The 26,195-nt window shown below is 34.0% G+C and overlaps 2 protein-coding genes across 3 annotated transcripts in view; one reads left to right on the forward strand and one right to left on the reverse strand.

Annotated features, from left to right (window-relative positions):
• The window catches only part of LOC126888191 (cytochrome c oxidase assembly protein COX15 homolog), an 81,938-nt gene that overhangs the window by 20,409 nt on the left and 35,334 nt on the right, over positions 1-26,195 (reverse strand). For both annotated transcript variants that reach the window (XM_050656245.1, XM_050656244.1), the window contains exon 4: positions 641-827. In XM_050656245.1, the coding sequence (XP_050512202.1) occupies positions 641-827 (187 nt within the window). The remainder of the gene's footprint in view (positions 1-640; positions 828-26,195) is intronic.
• The window catches only part of LOC126888192 (tektin-1), a 40,597-nt gene continuing 23,164 nt past the window's right edge, over positions 8,763-26,195 (forward strand). The window contains exon 1 of the mRNA XM_050656246.1: positions 8,763-9,160. Within this exon, the coding sequence (XP_050512203.1) occupies positions 8,855-9,160 (306 nt within the window). The 5' untranslated portion in view covers positions 8,763-8,854. The remainder of the gene's footprint in view (positions 9,161-26,195) is intronic.

Below are 26,195 nucleotides of genomic sequence, written 5' to 3' on the forward strand. Positions count from 1 at the left end.
ATTGAAAAAAACACGATTTTCCGGCGCCATTTTGTGTATAAAAAAAGTAGCACACTATCTGCGGACTTTGCATACCTATATTATTAATATATACAATCATAAGATTCGATTCCAGCAACAAAATTGCTGGTAAATAACTTTTCCTTGTATTTTGCTAATTAGCCCAGAGTATGAGGAGAATTACAGTAATTACAGAGAATTACAGAGGAATGAAGACATTAGATGAAAATATAACGTACAGTGTATAACCGAATGGACACTAAATAGAAAAAAAAAGAAAAAGGCGGTTTTTGCTTGCTTTCGATTCAGATGGATGCACAATCCCTTGACAGCTATTTCTGTCTTACAGACTTCTTCGGCAGAGCTAGCGTGCACACCACTGAAGCAAAACCAAGGCAAACCATCTATTTATGTGAAATAGTTTTCAGTTTATTGTGTGAGAAAAAAAGAATGGAATAACCACTTAAGCAGAATGGAGGAGACATGTGTGTTCAACGTAGCAAAAGATAAATCACCAACCGGCAGAAGAAGTATTGGACAATCACGTAAAAGATAGAGTGACAACCTTCTATAGAGGTATGAATCCGTCAATGAACAAGCAGAATTGTTTATAAAGATTTGAATTATCAAGTTATCTTACCTGTGCTCCAATTAAAGTCCCAAAGGCTAAAATTCTTTTTTTCATGCCGGGACTGAGTCTGCCCCTGGTCCAGAAATAAGCTGCTGGGATTAAAAACATTGCTCCTATGGCTCTACCCCACTGCCTATGCGAATATTCCATAAACCAAATAAATTTAAACTCTTTTAAGGTCATATCTTTGTTTTTTCTAAAAACGAAATATACTATTAATTTTGGGGAGAAAATTACGAAGCGCAATAAATGGAACAATCAATCAAATAGGCCTGGATCCCGCGTACCAAAAAAAAGTTGGTTAATAGCAAGCTGAAAAACTGTTAATAGCTTAACGGTGTCCAGTCGGACAAATTTTGATGTATGGGAACACTGGAACAGGGGAAGTTTTAATTGTGGAACAGGTTAAAAATTTGGAACGTCAGATTACGAAAACGTTCCATGTATTTTGTGGGACAGAACTTTCAATTGATTTGTTACCATTTCATTAAACTCTCATGCAAAAATCAGACTGGTATTTATCACCAACTGGGAATTTTACTAAGTCCAACACGAAGAACATGTCAAATGACAGAAATTATATTGGTGATAAATAGCAGTCTGATTTTTGCATGAGAGTTAATGAAACGGTAACAAATCAATTGGAAGTTCTGTCCGACAAAATAAATGGGGCGTTTTCGTAATCTGATGTTCCAAATTTTTAAACTGTTCTACAATTAAAACTTCCCCTGTTCCAGTGTTCCCGTGCATCAAAGTTTGTCCGCCTAGACACCGTTAAGCTATTAACAAATTTTCAGCTTGCTATTAATCAACTTTTTTTGGTATGCGGGTCCAGGAATAAAGTGGCGATCAAATAAAATCAACATACACAAACACATTATTTAGTTAAAATTGTTGTGCTGGTTTACATTTTGTGATTCTGGAAAAGTGATTGGTAGAGAAATAATTTAAGAACGTGATCTTCTGGAGGATCTATCGTGTGAAAATATAAGTATGTCATCTTGATTGATAGTCTAAGATCTAGTTAACCCTCCGACTAACGGTTTTCCTTTAAGGCTAGAAATTTGTCTAGTGATAATATTCATAGCACACCAAGGCTAAAAACCATAACCTGGCAGGCATCAGCCCTGCACGTGTATCTACCAAGTGAATCGAAAAGTGCATAGTTTTAGGGAAAAAATAAACTTTCTCCTGTAAAGTTTAAATTTAAGGATGTGTTTAAGTAAGTCATTTAGAAGAAATGTGCACAATGCCAGGCGATTCTGAACAGCACAAGACCTTGCCAGGCGAGGGGAAAGATTAGGCTTTTTTCCTAAAATTATTTTTTTTTGCACCGAACAAAGATTTTTAGATTTCTTAAATCATTCCAAACAGAAAAGGTCTTTAGTGACTTTTCTCTTAGGTTAATAGTTTTGGACATATCACCGATTAAAAAATTTAAAAATTGCTAAATCGACCATTTTTAACCCTGAATCGGACATTTAACTGAAAATTTCAATGTTGCTAAGGTAGGTAGATATTCTTTAAACGTCGATTGATGAAATACCGAAAAGTTTTTTGTAATACAATATCGAAAACCCATTTGTTTTTTAATTGCTAATCAAGCGGACGCGACACTATAGTATAAGTGAGGACGTTTGAGTTTGCATAAATTCATTATCCCGAGAATGGGCAAATTTGAAGAGAAATCCTCGGACAGGTCGATTTTTATTTTTAAATTAGGACCTTTTGGCATATATATAATACTAGTGACGTCATCCATCTGGGCGTGATCACGTAATCGATGATTTTTTTAATAGGAGTACGGGTCGTGTGATAGCTCATTTGAAAGGTTATTTAATTTTCTATTCAGTAATATAAACCTTAAACTAATTATTTATACAAATGGTGTGCAAAAAATTTTTCTTCTTTTTGTGTAAATTAATTTAATAAAAAAATTTTTTTGTACATCGTCTGTAAATAATTCTGTTAATGTTTATATTTCTGAATAGAGAATTAAATAACCTTTCAAATGAGCTATCACACGACCCCTACTCCCATTCAAAAAAATCATCGATTACGTCATCACGCCCAGATGAATGACGTCACTAGTATTATATATATGCCAAAAAGTCTTAATTTAAAAATAAAAATCGACCTGTCCGAGGATTTCTCTTCAAATTTGTCCATTTTCGAGATAATGAATTTATGCAAACTCAAACGTCCTCACTTATACTACAGTGTCGCGACCGCTTGATTAGCAATTAAAAAACAAGGGGGTTTTCGATATTGTACTGCAAAAAACTCTTCGGGATTTCATCAATCAATGTTTAAAGAATATCTACCTACCTTGGCAACATTGAAATTTTTAGTTAAATGTCCGATTTAGGGTTAAAAAATGGCCGATTTCGCGATTTTTAAATTTTTTAATCGCTTATAATATGTCAAAAACTATTAACCTAAGAGAAAAGTCACTAAAGACATTTTCGATTTGGAATGATTCAAAAAACATAAAAAAAACTTTGTTCGATGCAAAAAAAATAATTTTAGGAAAAAACCCTAATCTTTCCCCTCGCCTGGAAAGGTCTTATGCTGTTCAGAATCGCCTGGCATTGTAAACATTTATTCTAAATGACTTACTCAAACACATACTTAAATTTTAACTTTACAGGAGAAAGTTTATTTTCCCCTAAACTATGCACTTTTCGATTCACCTGGTAGATACACGTGCAGGGCTGATGCCTGCCAGGTCATGGTTTTTAGCCTTGGTGTGCTATGAATTATCACTATAGAAATTTCTAGCCTTACAGGAAGACCGTTAGTCGGAGGGTTCACTAGCTTTTAGACTATGAGCCTAATAGAGTATTCCTCCTTCCCGTTGGTCAGTTTGGTTCCTGTAATTGCTGATGATTGCTCGTGTTGGGGCCGAAACGCGTCCAATATTTTAACCTTTAATTGTTTTAATAAAAACATTTTGTAGTTCATCTTAGTTGAGCAGTTTATTTCCTATTAAGCATGTTTGGAAAAAGCTTGGTATAAGTATTCGAAGCCGAATACCTGATCCTCTTATCTTAAATCAACTCGAGGAATGGGAAGCAATTTCACAGAACGAAGTTCTTATCTTAATTAACAGTATGCCCAGAAAAATGAATGTCGTTATACAGGCTTGTGGAGATAATACGAGATATTGATGACATCGATAAGTAATAGGTCTGGATCCCGCGTATGAAAAAAAAGTTGATTAATAGCAAGCTCAAAATTTGTTAATAGCTTAAGGGTGTCTAGTCGGACAAACTTTGATATATGGGAACACTGGAACAGGGGGTTTTACTTGTGGAACAGATTAAAAATTTGGAACGGTCACACCACGAAAACGGCACATGTATTTTGTCCGACAGAACAGACTTAAACTCTCCGAACAGATATTAAACTCTCATGCAAAAATCAGACTGCTATTTATCACCAAATGGGCGTTTTAATGAGTGGAACATATAGAATATGTCAAATGACATGAATTATGACAGGTGATAAATAGCAGTCTGATTTTTGAATGAGAGTTTAATCTCTGTTCGGAGAGTTTAAGTCTGTTCTGTCAGACAAAATAAATGTGCCGTTTTCGTGGTCTGACCGTTCCAAATTTTTAACCTGTTCCACGATTAAAACTGCCTCTGTTACAGTGTTCCCATATATCAAAGTTTATCCGACTAGACACCCTTAAGCTATTAACAAATTTTCAGCCAAATTTTTTTTCTTACGCGAGATCCAGACCTATAATTTGTATAAGTTTTTTTGTTATTTTTATTTTGTTTCTGAAGATACATAATTTAATAGGTACTAATTTGTTTATTTTTTTTCTGTATTAATTTGTTTGTATAGTTTAAAAACTTTAAAAGTTTTTCGTAAGCATTTTCTATCTTAAACATACCTTAAAACCCTATATCACAACATAATAAAGTGTGGTTCGAGAATTGTATCAAAAATTCAAGTGGTGCCCGTTGTCAAGGTAATGCTGGAGAATTTGGCCGTCAGGAAATTACGTCAGTCCCTATTTATAATAAATAAAGCGTAAACCAAGATGTCTATCCTTTAAATGCGGTAAATAAATCCTTCCATAACAACAAAACACTCTTAAGATGTGACACTACTGACAACCGCTTTCAAAATATTGATCAAACAATACCTTCAAACCAAATCGAATATATTCAAACGGTGCTTTAATTTTCTTACCAAAAATGAACTCCTCGCAGCGATTTAATCAACGAAGACAAACTAATTTGTATCATGAATCGTTGGTGGTTATTCCGCCTCCTCCGTCGAAGTTCAGTCTCAGCGAATGGCGTTTTCAGAGATAGAATTTGTGTAGATCAGCAGAAGTTGGCGGATTCTATTATAGCTGAAAATGATAGAGCTATCGATGAAGTCCAGGACAGAATGGGCAGTTCCAGGATGGCGGAGTTTACAGGACTCTCCATCTGTGATCTCTGCATATACACTTCAAAAAGAAATAACAGTTTACTGTCTTTGAAGGGTACGACATCTTTGAGTTAATGCAACACGCATTAATTCGTACGCCGGAATTTCAGAATATCACTTCAAGCATGCTTGTCACAATCTTCCATTCCAGATGTTCTAGTGCCTAGCCTATCTTTGGTAAAATCAAATTTTTGATGTCATAATTACACACGATTTGCTTCAAATTAGTTAGAACACGCGATATGTTCTCGTAGCTTGCCTTGTCTATATAATACTTCCTGGTCACCATATACAGCAAACATTAAGGACCATCTTCTAATCGCAGTACTCTTCCAAATTTAGGCTGCTGATTTCTTAATGTTAACTCGTCCAAGCGACCGAACTTCTTATTGAATACGGACGAGATTCCTTTAGTCATCTCGAGGTCTTGGGCAACACAGTGAGCAGAGGCGTTTTCCGGAACACTAAAAAGATCTTGCTGAACTTCTGTGGTCACGCCGAATCTAGCACTCTTTCTTTCTGCGTAATTTAACATAAATTCCTTAAAACTTGGCTGTCCGGCATCTTGCATCTCATATTGGAGAGCTCGTGCTTCTTCCGTTTTATTTGAGCCAGCATGTGGTGCAAGACAATTTATATGAACAACGTTTGTTTTGCCGTTTGGCAACTTCTTAATTCGGTACATTACGTCATTTATTTTCTTCTTAACTTCATACGGACCTTCCCATTGTCTTTGTAGTTAAGGAGACAAGCCTCGACGACGTTTTGGATTAAAAAGCCAGACAAGATAACCTACTTCGAAGCTTTCTTTCTTGAATCGAGAATAATATTGATCTTTCATTCTATCACTGGCTATCTAGATGTGTTGTCGGGCAAGTTCATGAATGTTGTTCATTCGTAACTTCAGGCGGTCGACATATCCTTCGCCTGCAACATGTTCTTCGAAAGGTCTACAGCCAAACTGTTGGCTGCAGGCCGTCATGAAATTACGCCACCCCCTATTTACAATAAATAAGGCCTAAAACACAATGCCTAAACCAAGATTTCTAATTCCTTAAAAACAAATTACTGAACATATTCGCTCCGTGCGTGACCATGGTGGGGATACACGAAACGATACCAGCGAGAGAAGCGGCGAAATGTGACAATGTTGGCGATTCTTTATAATGTCAGTTTCATTGTGTGTATAAGAAATTTTATCAAAAATGGTAAATAAGTTGCATATTTACCTAATTGTGCTACTATTAGCCAAAATAGTAAGTGTAGTTTTTATAGATCTCCAATAATTACATATAAATTAGAGAAAGGGTTTAAACTAGGAGTAAACTCAAAAGAGAGATTCGCACCCAATAATGTCATAAAAATCACCAGATTTATCTTCTTTTTTTGGTTGACCAAGTCGGCCTTCTACGGTAATCCAGTAATCAGTATCGGACAACTTATAAGACTAGTAGGTAACAATAATACGTCGCTAAAGAGTTCTAAAAACAACAGTTTTCTTAGATAAGTGCAGACTAAAAATCAAAAAATTAAAGGAATAACTTAAAAGGCATAAAAATCACCAATATCACCGCAAAGGATATAGTACATCAGACCATCTGCTGACAATGAGAACATTGATAGAGAAGGCAAATGAATACCAACTACCCGTATTTCTTGCCTTCGTAGACTATGAAAAGGCGTTTGATAGTATCGAGATGTGGGCCATAGAACAAGCTATTAATAATTGTAGAATAGATTCGAGATATAGACAACTAATACATAATATATATGAAAATGCAACTATGATAGTACAACTAGACGAAAATACAAATCCCATCCCTATTAAGAGAGGCGTGAGACAAGGAGACGTAATATCGCCAAAGCTTTTCAACCTAGCACTAGAAGACGTCTTCAAAACGACAAATTGGTCAACCTATGGCATTAACGTTAATGGCAAGAAGCTAAATCACCTCAGATTCGCTGACGACATTGTGATTATAGCGAGCTCATTCGAGGAACTGCAAATTATGATAGAGGAACTCGCAGGCAGCTGCCAATACGTCGGTCTAAAAATGAACATGAAGAAAACAAAAATAATGACAAACACAGATGACCCCAGACGCATAACTATAAATGGCAGTGAGATAGAAAAAGTCCAGGAATATATCTACCTAGGCCAAATCCTGAAACTTGACAAAGAAAACCAAAGTGCGGAAATTAATAGGAGAGCAAGACTAGCATGGGCAGGATTTGGAAAACTTGGTTGGATACTTAAGAACCGTAAAATACCTCAATATTTGAGGACCAAAGTGTTCAACCAGTGCATCCTTCCTATCATGACATATGGGTGTCAAACCTGGACCCTAACCAAGGCAAATATGAATAAACTAGCTACAACAGAAAGAGCTATGGAAAGAGCAATGTTAGGTATACGACTGTCAGATAAAAAGAGGAGCGACTGGGTAAGATCAAAAACAAAAGTCGAGGACATAACAACAAAAGTTGCCAAACTTAAATGGAGCTTTGCAGGCCACACTGTTAGACAAAAAGACCAACGTTGGAATGCCACGATACAACATTGGAGACCTTACCAAAGTAAACGACCGAGAGGAAGACCACAGATGAGATGGGTTGATGATATTAAAAGAGTAGCCGGAACGAATTGGAAATATGTTGCTCAGGATAGAGACCGATGGAAGGAGTTGGGAGAGGCCTATGTCCAAACGTGGACGATAGAAGGCTAAGAAGAACCTAAGAAATTTAAAAGTCAATAGTGTCCAAATTTCATAAATTGTGTCAAAATTTCATAATTTCATGGACTAATATACTTGCCTGCGGTTGGACCAATTACAAACAAGCACTATCGCGGTGTGCGATCTTTGATGTTACGATCTCAAATAGGGGCTGATTCTTTGTTTTCTAAAGGAGTTTTGACACCGGTTCAATAAGAAAACTTAAACATGAGCAAAAAAGGAATAAAATAATAAATTAAATGAGGCGCAAAGAGGTCCACTTACCAATTCAATCCCTGCATTTGGTCTTCAAGAGGGCCCTCACCTGCATTTAACACTGCATTAAGTCCGTACACAAAAAAAGCCTTACCAGATAGGCTGTTACACCGGCAAACTAGCGAGCCGTTGGTTGAGTGGCAACTTACGAGCTGTTGATTGTAGAACAACTTGCGAGCCATTTATTGTAGAGGCACTAGCTTCTCTTACTTTTGACGAACACTACTAGGCTCCAGTTTTTGCACTCATTAAAGCAAACCTCTTTTCTATCGCGATAAAAGGCAAAATAACTAGAGTTGGGACTATTTGCCTTCCTCGTGTAAATAAGTTAATTCAAATTTAAATGAAAATACAACACGCGGTAAGTTTCAATTACTCCTCCTAGTTTAAAAACGAGGATAGATTTTTCCTTTTCTGGTCCGTTTGGGGTTGAAAAAATAAATTGTGATGAATTTTTAGAAACCCAGTTCTTAATACTACATCCATTTTATACATAAACTGGACAAATATTGTTAAAAAACTAATTATTAATAATTTACAACTTCACAATATGTACTTATCATATGCTTAACTTCAAATGGTGGTCGCCAAAAATATCAAGTGGCGACGCTAGGTGTCGCGTCAGTCATTCACGGAACGAATACGGTAAATAAATCCTTCCATGACAACAAAACACTCTAAGATGTGACACTACTGACAACCGCTTTCAAAATATTGATCAAACAATACCTTCAAACCAAATCGGATATATTCAAACGGTGCTTTAATTTTCTTAGCAAAAATGAACTCCTCGCAGCGATTTAATCAACGGAGACAAACTAATTTGTATCATCAATCTTTGGTGGTTATTCCGCCTCCTCCATCGAAGTTCAGTCTCAGCGAATGGCATTTAAATAACATTTTTAGAGATAGAATTTGTTTAGATCAGCAGAAGTTGGCGGATTCTATTATAGCTGAAAATGATAGAGCTATCGATGAAGTCCAGGATAGAACCGACTTAAATAAAAGGGAGGTTGATCATCATTTAAAAGAAAAACTTACTGATGTCGAATTTATTCAGTCAGAAATCGAAAAGCAAAGAAAAGAGGTAAAGAACCAATTTTTTCTTTTTTGCTTTATACAACTTAAGTTTAAATTGTTCTTTTACGTAAAGTGATTCAGGGATTTGTCTTTAGAAACAAGAGCTCGTACAAGTTCTTCTTCTTTAAGTGGCATCTCCGAATCGGAGGTTGGATATCATCATCACTATCTTTACTCTATCTACCGATGCTCTGAAGGGTTATATAGAACTGCATTTAAATCCGTTCCTTAAATTTTACAACCATGACCTTCTTGCTGTACTCCTTCCATCTCTTATCTTTCCCTGTATTATCAGTCTTAGCATTTCACATCGATGTCCTCTCATTATGTGTCCCAGATATTGTAACTTTCTTATTTAGTATGGTATAACTAGATCCAAACCCAGACATCCAAAGTGAAAGTTATCCTCCAACACCAAATTGTTCTATATGGTCCACATAATGTTCAGAAAAAAGTCACACCATTTTGAGCGTCGGGTTTGGTGGGGAGAGGGGGGAGAAATCGGTAAATTCGTAGTTTTTTAAGTTTTTCGTCAATATTTCTAAAACTATGCGGTTTAGCATGAACAACCTCTTATACAAAAATATTCTACATTAAATTTGAAACAAAAAAGCACCTATGCATAATCCTTCTAAAATGAACGGTTCCAAAGTTACGGAGGTAGTATAGTATAATTGGTCCAAAAAAGGCCTAACCCCGACATTAAAAGCAAAAGTTTTCCTCCAACACCAAATGTTCTATATGGTCCAGATATTGTTCAGTAAAAAGTTACACCATTTTGAGCGTCCGGTTTGGGGGGGACATGGGGGAGAAATCGGTAAATTAGTAGTTTTTTTATGTTTTTTGTCAATATTTCTAAAAATATGCTTTAGCGTAAACAATGTTCTATACAAAAATGTTCTAAATCAAATTTAAAATAAAAAAGGTCCGATACATAATTGTTATAAAATCAACGACTCCAGAGTTACGGAGGGTGAAAAGTGGAGGTTTTCTATACTTTTTATATTTGTTGGGCAATTTATAACATTTTTACTGATTGAAAGAAATTTTCTTTAACAGGATTTGCTATTTCAGTGGCCGATGGTCTGTTAGTGATAAGCCTTTGAAGAAAAGTCAACCTCAACACCCAAAATCATCATCAATTGCCCAAAAAATATAAAAAGTATCGAAAACCTCCACATTTCACCCTCCGTAACTCTGGAACCGTTGATTTTATAAGAATTATGGATAGGACTATTTTTTTTAAATATCATGTAGAACGTTTTTGTATAGAACATTGTTTACGCTTAAAGATAGTTTTAGAAATATTGACGAAAAACTTAAACAAACTACTAATTTACTGACTTCACCCCCCAAACCGGACGCTCAAAATGGTGTAACTTTTTACTGAACAATATGTGGACCATATAGAACAATTTGGTGTTGGAGGAAAACTTTTGCTTGGGATGTCTGGTTGGGCCTTTTTTTGAACCAATTATACTATACTACCTTCGTAACTTTGGAACCGTTCATTTTAGAAGGATTATGTATAGGGCCTTTTTTATTTAAAATTTAATGTAGAACATTTTTGTATAGAAGGTTGTTCATGCTAAACCTCGTAGTTTTAGAAATATTGACGAAAAACGTAAAAAACTACGAACTTACCGACTTCTCCCCCCTCTCCCCACCAAACCCGACACTCAAAAAGGTGTGACTTTTTTATGAACATTATATGGACCATATAGAACAATTTGGTGTTGGAGGATAACTTTCACTTTGGATGTCTGGGTTACGTCATTTTTTGAATCAATTCTATCATACTATTATGTCATTTTTTGAATCAATTCTATCATACTAATGTGTTTATTATTTCGTATGCTTTGACCATTTCTCGCAATACTTCCGTGTTCGTTTTTTGGGGTCTTAGCTTGTTTTTTTTTTTCGTGACTGTAGCTTATTTATGTGTTTTTGCTTCAAGGTCCAGCTTTCAAGTCCATATTGCAGTATAGAAAATACGTAGCATCTCTTATGCCCGGTTGCACCAACATATCTTAAGCTTAAGACGAGAATAACATAAGAGTTAAAATAATATAATTACAGGGTGTAACAAAAATACAGGTCATAAATTAAATCACATATTCTGGGACCCAAAATAGTTCGAATGGACCTAACTTACCTTAGTACAAATATGCACAGAAAAAAAGTTATAGCCCTTTGAAGTTACAAAATAAAAATCGATTTTTTCGAATATATCGAAAACTATTAGAGATTTTTTATCGAAAATAGATATGTGGCATTCTTATGACAGGATCATCTTAAAGAAAAATTATAGTTCAATTTGTGCTCCCCATAAACATTTTATGGGGGTTTTGTTCCCTTAAACCCCCCAAACTTTTCTGTACGTTTCAATTAAATTATTATTGTGATACCATTAGTTAAATTCAATATTTTTAAAACTTTTTGGCTCTTCGTATTTTTTCGATAAGGCAGTTTTTATCGAGTTGCAGCTTCTTTTTTAATATGTTTACATAAAAATTTTATGGGGGTTTTGTTCCTTTAAACCCCCCAAATGTTTGTGTACGCTCCAATTAAACTATTACTGCGATACCATTAGTTAAACAAAATGTTTTTAAAACTTTTTTGCCTCTTTGTATTTTTTCGAGAAGGCACCTTTTATCGAGATATGGCTTCTTTTTTAATACGGTTCAAAATATACCTAAAAATATAAATCATACAATAATTTTTCATATTATTACCAAGTATCCATAATCGTACTTAACCATAATAATATACAAATATGTGGTGGATTTGACAAATATTCAAAATATCTCGATAAAAACTGACTTTTCGAAAAAGTACTAAGAGCCAAAAAAGTTTTAGAAATATTGTGTTTAAGTAATGGTACTACAATAATAATTTAATTGGAACGTACACAAAAGTTTGGGGGGTTTAAAGGAACTAAACCCCCATAAAATTTTTATAGGGTGTCCAAATTTCCCTATAATTTTTTCTTGAGATGCTACTGTCATAAGAATGTTATATGTCGATTTTCAATAAAAAAACTTTAATAGTTTTCGATATATTGAAAAAAATCGATTTTCATTTTGTAACTTCAAAGGGTTGTAACTTTTTTTATATGCACATTTGTACTAAGGTAAGTTAGGTTCAATCAAACTATTTTTGGTCCCAGAATATGTGGTTAAATTTATGACCTGTATTTTCGTTACACCCTGTATAATATATTAGAATAAAAATATCATAATATAGTAATAGATATAATTGATAATGAGGTAAGAATCGAAAATTATGGTGCAACGTAAGTGATACTCAAGGAGGCCCTATCTATAAGTAGAGCTTAGCTAAGCTGGAGCTTAACATCTGTTGGTGCAACCAGGCATAACTCTCTTAATCTAAGCTCTTTTCTGCAGAGAATTGTTTTCCTTTTTACAAGGCATTTCTTGATATTTCTATCCTGGCCTTTATTTTTGTTGTTTGATCATTATTTTCTGAAATCCGGGTTCCTATACTCTTTTTACAAGACGGTGATTCATTGTCACTCCTCATTATTTACTGGCGAATGACAATGAATCACCGGCTTGTAAAAATTGTCAGAGTATAGGTATGTATTTGTATTTATCAACCATTTCTATCGGTACATTTCCCAAATGTATGTTTGATCGTGTAAAGGCCAAAGGGCGTAACCCTCAAAAATTTGAAATTGAGATTTTTTATTTTTCTGAAAGACCGACCAGAAATACAACTCCCGGACAAAGGTCGTACCCCACCTATTACTATAAACCTATAGAATATCAGAATAATGTCATTATGCATTATGCACATTTGGCGGTTTCACAATTTCATCCCAACGTTTGGCGTAACCCTCATAGCGTAACCCAGAACAGCTAATATCACGTACCGGTTAATTGGCGTAAGCCTAACTTTTCCTTGGCATCACCTGATCAAAATTCTTCCACAGCAAAAGCATCATTAGATCCGGAAAGTGAAGAAATAAGAATGTTGTTTTATGTGCTATTAGATTGAAAACTTAGTTTTTTGCTAGCAGTTGCCGCTAGGGCATCCCTGCCATTTAGTTCGTTGCAATCCGTGACTGCACGCCGGGGTTTGTCCTAGTTGGGTCAGAGAAAGCAGCATATGTGCCTCCTGATGAGAGACTAATAAGTTTCGAAACCGGTAGAGGTGCTTGCTGCACTCTCTGATTGAACTGGAATAATGATGCGGCTGTAGTTTTGTGTTGCAACGAAATTGAAAATGGTTATTCATTTTTGAAATAAGAATTTGTGTGAAAGGGCACAAGACAAGGCGATCAACCATTACTTCACCTTCACTAATAATCATCTAAAAAATACGAGAATCTAAAGAATTTAATTAAAAATAATGTTATTCCAAATCGGTACCAGGAAGAATATATCAAAATGAGATCAGACACCTCGGAGCTAGATGAACTGATGAGGAAGACTAATTTTTGTATACAGAGTGGGCCAAAAAAAACAGTCCACCTCGATATTTAGCAGTATTTATGAGATTTTAAGGAAATTACGAAACAGGTCGATTTTTGATCTAAGAGGGACACTTTTTGAGGTACATACATCTGTCATTTGTGAACCCCCTCCCTTCCATTTCCCCACCCCTTATTTTTAAATAGGTAATAGGGATCGTGTGCTAGCTCACAGAAAGGTTATTCAGTTCACTATTCAGTAATATAAACATTAACATTATTATTTATACAGGGTGTCCAAGAAAAAAATTTAAATAAATTAATTGACACAAAAAGAAGAATGTATGTAATTTATTTAATTCAAAATACATTCTACTGCTGTCACAAAACAGAAAAACATGTTTTTTGATAAATAATTGCTTTTCGCTTAATTTCAATGTTCAAGCTGTTCCATCTGCCTCTTGGTAGGTTGAATATTGCATTTAAGCAAAAAACAATATTTATTTGTCAAATAAACATTTTTCTCCGTTTTCTGTCAGTAGTAGAATGTATTTTGAGTTAAATAAATTGCATACATTCTTCTTTTTGTGTCAATTAATTTAATTCAAAATAATTTTTCTTGGACACCCTGTATAAATAATTATGTCAATGTTAATATTACTGAATAGAGAATTGAATGATCTTTCAAATGAGGTAGCACACGAACCCTATTCCCTATTTAAAAATAAGGGGTGGGGAAATGGAAGGGAGGGGGTTCACAAATGACAGATGTATGTACCGTAAAAATGTGTCCCCCCGACCTATTTCTTCATTTCCTTAAAATCTAATAAATACTGCCAAATATCGAGATGGACTCTTTTCTTTGACCCACTCTGTATTTTGTTTATTATTTAATAATTAATTGGTTAATATTAATATAAGGGACCGTTCAAGTATTACGTAACGCAGGTTGGGAGGGGGGGGGGAGGTTAAAAATCTTCAAAAATTGCGTTACGTAATACGTGAACGCCCCATTAAGGTGCGTTACGTAGGGGGGGAGGGGGGGTCAAAAATCTTCAAAAACCGCGTTACGTAATACTTGAACGCTCCCTAATATGTAATATAGCATTATTTAGAATTACTATTATTTATTATTGTATACCTATCAGATCATTTTACACAACAAATATCACATTACAGTAATAAGTACTTAAGGAAGCTCTCATACCAAAAGCGATATCCGATCGATATATGTAACACGCAACTTCCCATATAGTCCAGACTGTATCGTCGCCCCCGTTAGGTAAATTATTTCGATCCGTCTTTTTTTGCACAAACGTTTTTACTTAAAAAAAGGTCCTTATAACAAATACACGGTGCCGGGAGGTGCTGCGGTCGGATAATTGTTTAAACAATTTTTTTAAACAAATTTAAAAAATAAATTTTTTCACTTCGTACCAATTTTTTTAGATTCTTTGGGACATTATGAGCAAAAAATCTCTTATGATTTTTCTCTAGAATTAATTGTTGTCGAGTTATACGCGATTTAAAATTTGAAAAACGCGAAAATAGTTATATTCAAGGCTTTAACTCTGTTAAAAATTATTATTATGAAAGTCAGAAAGTGACTAAATCAAAGTTTAAAGCCCCCTTACATGATCCTGAAGAATTTTGTGACATTAATGTATTAAAAAGCTGTTATTTTTAATTATTAACAATGAGCGCTAACAGCGTATTGAGGCGGCCATCAATGTGGGTACGAGTAAGATTCACCATTGGACTGCCGGAATGGTGCATCTTTTTCGCACTCACATTGACAGCCGCCTAAATACGCTTTCAGCGCTCATTGTTAATAATTAAAAATAACAACTTAGTAATAAATTAATGACACAAATTTTTTCAGGATCATGTAGGGGGACTTTAAACTTTTATTTTTTCACTTTCTAATTTTCATAATAATAATTTTTTCCGAAAATCGGTCAGGAATGTAGATATTTTTGAAAGAAACGTTCGATATTTCCTTATACTTAGCCATTGCCTGGAAATGAAAAATAACTGTACGAAAATGTTATTTTCCACCCACCTCTACCGAAAGTATACTTTTCCGGACCTGATTGTAGGGAGCAAAGTTGTACTTTTCCTCCCTAGGGAGAAAAATATTTTTCCTCCCTAGGGAGGAAAAGTAAAAGTGACGTCATAGTATTTCATTCATGAAATATAACTTATTGACGCCCTGTGCAATATCTTTTTTTATTATTTAAGTATCTATACATTTTAACGTTTATTTATAAAACACCCAGTAGTTTGCAGAATGGTAAAAAACAGTAAATTGTTATTTTGATTTAACAATGTTTACATTAATAATTTTACTTATATTTGACAGTTGACAGTTATATTGTACCTACTTGTTAGTTTTAGTTTTAATAAATTTTATTGGTTAGTTACATAAATAAATTAAGTAAAAATGAAAAAATGACTTGTTATTTGAGGAAGGTGGAAAAACCATATGTATAACATGGGAGTAAAGTGCCTTTTCCTCCCTTGAATGATTACTGCCCTCCGCTACGCGTCGGGCAGTAAACTTCATTCTCGGGAGGAAAAGTAGCACTTTCCTCCCTTGTTATACAAATAGCTATTCCTTACTATACATAAGGAATAGTATATTGTACAACAGGGAGAAATATGTCATTTTCTCATGTGTATACTGTACTTTTTCTATGGATGCGGTTGTGTCATGACGTCATGAGTTTAAACTTCAAAATTGAATAATTTAGGTGCTTTTACGTATATTATATACATAAATTGAAATAAAATACATATACATGTAGTTATTTAATATTCTTAAAATTTATATATTTACCTTATTTATTTAAAATTCTAATTAACAGTTATTTTCGAACAGTTTTGAAAGGTAATTCCTGGTAAGTTTTGCTCCAACACATTTTATTTGACAATATTAAATTGTGCTTGTATTGTGCATGTTACCATGGAAACATCGATCATATATCGTCGCCTTAGTACTATAACTTAATAACTCCAAAATTGATGTTTTTGAGATAACTAGTTCACAAGATGTATTTTATTTGCCTCCATATTGTGTAAAAACTTAATAGCTCGCTCCAAACGGGTTAAGTATTTATTTATGATTGACGAAAGTTGATAAAACTCAAATGCCCCTAACATTCAGTGCTAAAAGTTGACAAAGATAAGTTATCAAGCTATTATTTAATCGAAATAATCGTGAATACGACATACACTGAATGCTATAACTAGATAACTCGAGTTATCTAGTTGTAGCACATGTTTTTCTGAAACCATTGAGCTTACCACATAATTGCTATCTGTTTATTCGGTTCATTTTAATGCAAGAATTCGAGAATTGTTAGCAGATCTGGTAACCCCCATGGCAGGGGGCTAATTTTCAACAAAATAATGTATAAAATATTAGTTGTGTTAAAAAGTTCACTTATATGCAACTTGACACAACATGCGACATTACCAAATGTTAACATTATGGTAATGCTAAAAGTTGATAACTTTAATTTTTCATAGTTTTTTCCATATTGGAAAACAAATTTGCACCGTATTCCCAAATAGATCAGTTGCCAAAAAGTTAAGGAACAGTATTTGAGAGCCGCAGAGTGAATTCCGTATTTACCAACATCATGGTAGCAGCACAAATATCTTTAAAATCTTTAAACTCGTTTATCTCAAAACTACTAATTTCGTGTTATCAAGTTATAGTATTAAGACGACGATATGGAAAACCGTACGAGAACCCGTGAGAAAAAATATTTCCCACTGCAATGGCCGACTTTTCTCACTGCATGAGAAATTGTTCGTTTTGAATGTATGTAAGTAGTGAGACAGTTGCACATTGTATAACATCCATAGAAAAATATTTTTTCCTTACAGCAGATTCAGAACAAATGTATTATAAGTACTGTCAAAAATACACAAATACGTCAAATTTGACAATTCAATATTTTTGTTTCTATAGTTACAAAACATGTACTTGGTGGCATCACGAATATTTGAGTCAGAATATGTCTATTTGAAAATTTTAACATATTTATTTTAATATAATTTAAATGTTAGATTTTCGAAAAAATAGTATGTATACCTTGCAGGAAAAGCAACATTCCCGGACTCTGTATTCCCTTGTTTCGGCTTGCGCCTCGACAGCAATCTTTACATCGTCCGGGAATGTTAAACTTTTCCTACTAGGTACACAATGTACTATTAAACAAGTTATTAAGCCTTAAAAATGGCCATTTTCTCTCGTTTTTTAACTTTTAAATCGCGTATAACTCGACAACAATCAATTTTGGAGAAAAATACAACCGACCTTTTTTGCTTATAAGGACCCAAAGAGTCTAAAAAAATTATACCTACGAAGTGAAAAAATTGATTTTTTGAATTTGTTTTAAAAAATTATTTAAACAATTTTCCGACCGCGCCACTTCCCGCCACCCTGTGGATTTGTTATAAGGACCTGTTTTTGAGTAGGTTTGTACAAAAATACGAATCGGAATAATTTACCTCACGGGGACGATGACATAGTCTGGTCTAATATGTTTCAACGGTTAACAGGCATCCCTTGAACGCACTTAAACTAAAATTCCTAGAATTCCGATGCAACGGCGATCGGATTCTCAAGAAAAGGGCAGTAAAGAGTGCCCAGATGTGCAAATGTGTGTGTTTGGAATTAGGGCGTAGAATATAATTAGGGATAATAGGATAAATTTATTTAAGTTTTGAGATAATAATACGTTTATTTAATTCAATTTTTTACAATGATTTGTTTACTTACAAAATAAACGTAAAAAAGTCTTAAAAGGATAAACGTGCTTGTTGACTTATCTATCTAATGTTTACAGATTAATACCTTTTTACAGTTTTTTGACAAATCATTTTTTTAGAGATTCTAACTATGTTGGACCGCAGACGTTCGGATACAATTAGCGTCTCTTTGCAAAGACAATGACGTCGACTTTGCAAAGTAACAAGACATTTACTCAACACACACACTACACATTACATCTGAGTTAGTGATAAGTTATCCAATTACGTGGCTAAAGGTTCTAGTTCTAAATCAAGGCCAGAATCAGAGAAAAAAAAACATGTTATTTTCTAGTATAATTTAAATTTATTAAATTGTTACACAGATCCCATTTTTCTTTAGTCCAAGTAGTAAATAATTTTATATGTTCATAATAACATAATCTAAATCTTTCTACTTAACGGTGCAAGGTGTTTAAAAAATACATTTCATGTATCTATATCATATACAAATCGTCTCCACTTTGTTTATTCTTAGCCCTTCGCTTCGCTTCAGTCCAAGTTGTGTTCTTCTCTTACAATGCTGTTTCTTATTCTATCGCGTCTTGTAATTCCTTTTACTTTTCTTGGGTACTTCATGTCCATTGAGTTTATTCTACTTTTCGATGATTGTGTTAGCACCCAGCTGTCATTACCATAGGTAAGGATTGGCCTGAAGATCGTTTTATATACCTCTATCATTGTCCTCATCTTGCCTCATCCTTGCCTCATCCTGCTGCTTACTCCTTTTTTCCAATGAATGCTCTGTTTAAGCTGTAGTAGATTCTGAACGGCATGGTTATCCTTTCGTTGACTTCTTCTTCTGATCTTCCTCCATTTTATATTTTCACACCCAGGTATTTATATGTTTTACTTGTTATAATTTCTGGTTATTTATCTCTATATTTACTTGTTTATCCTCATTTCCCATGACCATTATCTTTGTTTTCTCCATGTTTATTTTCATATTTCTTTCTTTAATAATATAAAAAAAAAAACAATTTTTATATAAATAAAAATTTGTGATATTTTTAAAGTTAATGCTGACGGTAAAATATTGCAAAACCTATACATTTGTAAAGAACCCTTTAAAATAACATGAAAATCTGGCATAGACATATGTAAGTAGGTAGAATGTGGGGCGAGTTTCATCCCTTCCCGAGGGTGAAAATTATACGTTCAAAATAAGGCCGGAAATGGATAAACTGCGTAATTTTGAGCAATTTTTGTTCTATAGCATTTTTTCACTAAGTTAAAACTTTTCGAGTTTTTGAGAGTAAATATGTTCATTAAAAAAAACACATTTTTATACGGTTTCTTGCAAATAACTCAAAAAGTAAGTAATTTTATCAAAAAAAAACACTCCTAGCAAAAATGTTCATGTCTGTTCATGTAAAACAATTGCTGGACTATGAATAATGTTAAATGCATTCAGTGGGTGCGTCATCGACGCATTTTTCTTTCTTTTCTCTGACATCTTCTTAAAAATTGCCAAGCTACAATAACATCTTTTTCGCTTGAAGACATTTCAAATACTGATTGATATTCGGAAGTTCCAAAATTGGCACGCTCCTGTATTCTACATAATGATAAAATGTGTTATGGGACGTTATCTCTGTTGAGTATAAACAGATGTACGCTATTATGAACTGTGCAACATTTTACGTATGAATTTTATTGTATGTGTTGCATTTGGTCTGAGAGCTTCCTAAGTACTACCAACCAACATAAAGGGGATTCTGACATTTACAGCGTAACCCTCATCAACAGTCGTACCAAAATATTTAAACAAGCCTGCCACAAAATATGATATAAAATTATTTGTTCTTGTATTTGTAAGTAATAATATAAATTTTTGTGGTATTTATTTAATTCAGGAGATGAAGTGCTACATGTAAATAGTAAAAGAATATTGAAACTAGCTACATAGTACAATAATAGGTCTGGATCCCGCGTATGAAAAAAAAGTTGATTAATAGCAAGCTGAAAATTTTTTAATAGCTTAAGGGTGTCTAGTCGGATAAACTTTGATATATGGGAACACTGTAACAGGGGCAGTTTTAATTGTGGAACGGGTTAAAAATTTGGAACGGTCAGACCACGAAAACGGCACATTTATTTTGTCGGACAGAACAGACTTAAACTCTCCGAACATAGATTAAACTCTCGTGCAAAAATCAGACTGCTATTTATCACCTGCCATAATTCCTGTCATTTGACATATACCCTATTCCACGAACATACGCCTGTTTTGGATTACTTCGACAACGAATATTTTACTGTGCAAAATAAGAAGAACGAAAGTAAATTGCAAATTACATTTTTGTTTATTGGAATAATTATTAGCGTCATTTACTTTCGTACTTCTTATGTTGCACAGTAAAATATTCGTTGTCGAAGTAATCCAGAGCAGGCGTATGTTCGTGGAATCGCCCATATTCTACATGTTCCACTCATTAAAATGCCCATTTGGTGATAAATAGCAGTCTGATTTTTGTATGAGAATTTAATCTCTGTTCGGAGAGTTTAAGTCTGTTCTGTCGGACAAAATACATGTGCCGTTTTCGTGGTCTTACCGTTTCAAATTTTTAACCTGTTCCACAATTAAAACTTCCCCTGTTCCAGTGTTCCCATATATCAAAGTTTGTCCGACTAGACACCCTTAAGCTACTAACAAATTTTCAGCTTGCTATTAATCAACTTTTTTTCATACGCGGGATCCAGACCTATAAGTAATTCAGCCTCCTGTAAAATTCATAAATTGAGGGTTACGCCCTTTGGCGTTTACACCATCCATTTGTATATTTGTTTTTTAGTTATTATCATAGGTTTAGTCTTTTTTATATTAATTTTTAGTCCATATTTTTCACAGAAACTGTTTGTTTTGTTTAATATTAATTGGATTTCGCACAATAGTGTAGGAAACAAAGGTTGAACCTTGCAAAATGAACACAAGTCAGGTTTTATTTTTTTTTTTCTGGTATATCAAGGGGTGCTTATTATAAGACTAACTTTTTCTGAAAAAATTTCGCCCCGGAACCCCCATTTTCACCCCTTTAAAAGGGGTAATTTGTGGTTGTTGCGGAACGTAGCCCTTCCTGTACTTTTTACAAAAAATTTATTTTATAGAAATATGAAGAGGACTATATTTCCTACGATTTATTTCCCGACAGCATCTGTCTATCATCCACCGTTTAGCGGGGGTAGCTCCCCAAAGTTGGCAAGTTTTTAAAAAAGATGTTTTTAAAAAATATATATTTTTCCCTAACTGTAACGGAAATGAAGAAGAAATCCTGCGGCAATTATTCACAAATAATTTATTGATTTTTTGGTATAGGTTTCACTTAGGGGTAATAGCCCTTTTTTTAATTACATGGTGTTACATTTTAAAAAACCCCTTTTTATACCATCTGAACCGTTTATGCTAGAGTAAAAAAACTTTCAGCGATTACCCATGTACTGGTGCTATTTACAAATTTGTATAATGCACCCCCATTTTTTCCCCGGAACCACCCAAAAAAAAAGAAGAATTAATAAATGAAGTGATTTTCTTGGAATCCTTCACACACAATGCCCTTTATTAATATGGTTGATATATCATTTTGTGAACGTTATTATTACCCATGCATGGACACCAAAAGCGATTTCCTAGTGCAACCCCTGTAGCCAAAAAAAAAAAAAAATGGGGGGTTGAAAATTTTTTTTTTGTTTTTTGCTTTTTGATCCATATGGGCATATGCTTCATCAATAGGGCTTTTCAAAAATATATATGGTTATTGCAACATCCCTGCGGAAACCACCCTTATCCTTGAAAATATACTGCAGAAACTACCCCTAGCCCTTGGCGAATATGTTTTTAGGATTTTCTCATTAACTATGCATTCTTTTTAAACAAAACTTATACAAGGTTAAAGACCACTATTTACTCTAAAAATTAGGTCCTATTCATTTTTTTCGTATATGCAACCGTTACGGCACAGTGGCACCGTAAACCTCATATAAATATGCTTTGGCGGGCTCCAGTTTTTGTTTTTTATTTCGTCATCTGTTCGTTTTATTGATAAAGTACTTATGTAACATAAAACAACACAGTGTAACCTACAAATTATGACCTATGCACATTTTACATTCTTTGCGCCCCAAAGCCACAGTGGTGGCCCATAATCAATTTTTGCATATTTTCGCCACCTACACGCATTTTATTGAATTAATGCTACTTTAATAGCACAATATTCACCCTTAAATGGTCACTAAGCAGTGGCGGATCCAGGGAGGGGTGATGGGGGCGATCACCCTCCCTCTTAAACCAAGTGATATAATATTTAAAGATTATAAAAATATTCATTTATTTTTATAAAAATTTAGCCAATTGGCATTCCCCTCTTAACGATGCTGGATCCGCCACTGTCGCTAAAGCATAAAAAGTACGCCATTCTTATAAAAATAAAAATATAATATAAATGAATATTTTTATAATCTCTAAATAGAATATCACTTGGTTTGAGAGGGGGGTAATCGCCCCGATCACCCCTCCCTGGATCCGCCACTGCTTAGCGACCACTTAAGGGTGAATATTGTGCTATTAAGGTAGCATTAATACAATAAAATACGTGTAGGTGGCGAAAAGATGCAAAAATTGATTTTGGGCCACCACTGGCTTTGGGGCGCAAAGAATGTAAAATGTGCATAAGTCATAATTTGTAGGTTACACTGTGTTGTTTTATTTTACATAAGTACTTTATTAATAAAACGAACAGGTGACGAAAAAAAAACTGGAGCCCGCCATAGCATATCTTAGGTTTACGGCGCCACTGTGCCGTAACGGTTGCTTATACGAAAAAAATGAATAGGACCTAATTTTAGAGTATATAGTGGTCTTTAACCTTGTATAAGTTTTGTTTAAAAATAATGCATAGGTAATGAGAAAATCGTAAAAACATGCTCGCCAAGGGATAGGGGTAGTTTCTGCAGTATATTTTCAAGGATAGGGGTGGTTTCCGCAGGGATGTTGCAATAACCATATATATTTTTGAAAAGCACTATTGATAAAGCATATGCCCATATGGATCAAAAAGCAAAAAACAAAAAAAAAATTTCAACCCCCCAATTTATTTATTTTTTTTTGGCTACAGTGGTTGCACTAGGAAATCGCTTTGATGTCCATGCATGGGTAATAATAACGTGCACAAAATTATATATGAAGAATATTAATAGAGGGCATTGTGTGTGAGAGATTCCAAGAAAATCACTTTATTTATTAATTCTTCTTTTTTTTTGGGGTTGTTCCGGGGAAAAAATGGGGGTGCATTATTCAAATTTGTAAATAGCACCAGTATATGGGTAATGGCTGAAAGTCTCTTTACTCTAGCATAAACGGTTCAGATGGTATAAAAAGGGGTTTTTTAAAATGTAACACCCTGTAATTAAAAATAGGTTAATTACCCTTAAGCCAAACCTATACCAAAAAATCAGTCACTTATTTGTGAATAATTGTCGCAGGATTTCTTCTTAATTTCCGTTAAAGTTAGAGAAAAATATATATTTTTTTAAAACATCTTTTTTAAAAAGTTGTCAACTTTGGGGCGCCACCCCCGCTAAACGGTGGATGATAGACATATGCTGTCGGGAAATAAATCGTAGAAAATATAGTCCTCTTCATATTTCTATAAAAAAAATTTTTTGTAAAAGGTACAGGAAGGGCTACGTTCCGCAAAAACCACAAATTACCCCCTTTAAAGGGGTGAAAAGGGGAGTTCCGGGGAGAAATTTTTGCAGAAAAAGTTAGTCTTATAATAAGCACCCCTTGATATAACAGAGAAAAAAATAAAATCGGACTTGTGTCCATTTTGCAAGGTTCAACCTCTGTTTCCTACACTACAAGTACACTTTTTAACTTTAACGATTATCGATAACGATAGGTCTTTTAAAAACCTAGAAAAAAGAGATACCGGAGAAAATAAAAACGGCAGTCGGTAAATCAGTAGTAAAGACCAACAATCATGTTATGGAAATGAAGTTCCTGAGGAAAATAGCAAACAGAAAGAGGACAGACAAAATACGAAACGAAACAATTAGACAAAACCTCAAACTCGAACCAATCAATGAAAAAATAGTGGAGGGACAACTTAGATAGTTCGGGCACGTGTGTAGAATGTCGAACGAGAGGCTTACAAAACGAGTGTTCGAAACGAGAGTGCAGGGGAAAAACAAATGAGGAAGACCAAGAGTTATGTGGGTAGATGAAATCAGGAAAGAAGTCGAGAAGAAGGGATTGACATTGGAAAGTGCAAGAAACCTAACGCAAGATCGGAAAGCATGGAGACTACAATGCCAAACTCAACTACACCAGCCTTACACCTAAAGGTAGAAAGGCTTAGGACTAAGTAAGTAAGTAATTAATTGGAGTTGTTCAGCAGAGCTTGCCATAATCACGGTGTCATCTGCATATCTTATGTTGTTAATAGATCTTCTGTTAATTATTATTCCTTTACTTTCAGATAGTAATGCTTCTTCAAAAATTACTCAGAACAAGTTAATTACTATTTTTTCTGCCACTAGAAATTAAAATTTTTGAGATATATATGTCTTCCGGAATACTGGCATTTAAATTTTAAAGATAGATGGACCAAAGCTCCAAGACGGAATGGGGGTTAATGGTTCCAAAAGATAAACCATCAACGGCTCTAGGAAATATTCCAGAACTAACTAGATAGCAACAGATTGTTGTTCTTATGTGAGCCTGAAAAGTGACTCAATTCGAAGAAAATATTTATTGCTTCCGGCGGCCAAGCTGCACTGAATACTCTGAAATATGTAATGTGCTAGTCTGTAACAAATTGGAACTATACACAGAGTCTTCTTCTTAGCCTTCTATTGTTTATTTTTGGACTTATCTCTCCCAATTCCTTCCATCAATCTCTATCCTGTGCAACATAGGTACTTCCAATTTGTTTCGGTTATTTTTTTATACAGGGTGTTTCATTGGGAAGTAACATACGTTAACTGTGGAAAGAGGAGACTTAGGCGATATCAAAAATACCTTACTTAATGGGTCTTACTTCATTAATAACCAAGATACTGGGTGTTTTATCTATTTTACCATTTTCTTATTTGGTTCATAACGTTTTAACCACACTGTATATTCATTATATATTTGGCATGCAAATATTCTTTAAGGTGTACAATAAATTAATTTATTTATAATTGTAAAAAATCCAGGTCCGGATTAAGAAATATTGGAAAAATGTACCGACCCAAAAACAACACCCTGTACATTAAATTTTTTTAAAATGAATTTTGCATTTGAAAATAGGATGAAAAACTAAACTTAGTGGTATACTTTGAATTTTTGGCAACATGATTTTTTGGGTAAAATTTTGAATTTGAACTCTGAAATTATGTGAATCGCGAGAGTTCTATGTAGAAAAAAATTGAATTACAACTTACAACTTGTTAACCATACTGTATATTTATTTTATATATACCACGCGAATATTCTCTAATCTGTAAAATAAATTAATTTATTTACAATTATAAAAAAATCCAGGTCCGGATTAAAAAATATTGGAAAAATGTTGCTACCAAAAAAAACACCCTGTACATTAAATTTTTAAAAAATGGATTTTGCATTTGAAAATGGGATGAAAAACTAAATTTAGTGGTATACTTTGAATTTTCGGCAAAATTATTTTTCTGGTAAAATTTTGAATTTGAATTCTGAAATTATGTGAATTGCGAGAGCTCTAAGTAGAAAACAATTAAAATGCGCTTAATTTTAATTAACACCATTATTTAATCTAAATTGGTA

Source organism: Diabrotica virgifera, chromosome 7 (assembly GCF_917563875.1).
Source record: "Diabrotica virgifera virgifera chromosome 7, PGI_DIABVI_V3a".
Taxonomy (NCBI): Eukaryota; Metazoa; Arthropoda; class Insecta; order Coleoptera; family Chrysomelidae; genus Diabrotica; species Diabrotica virgifera.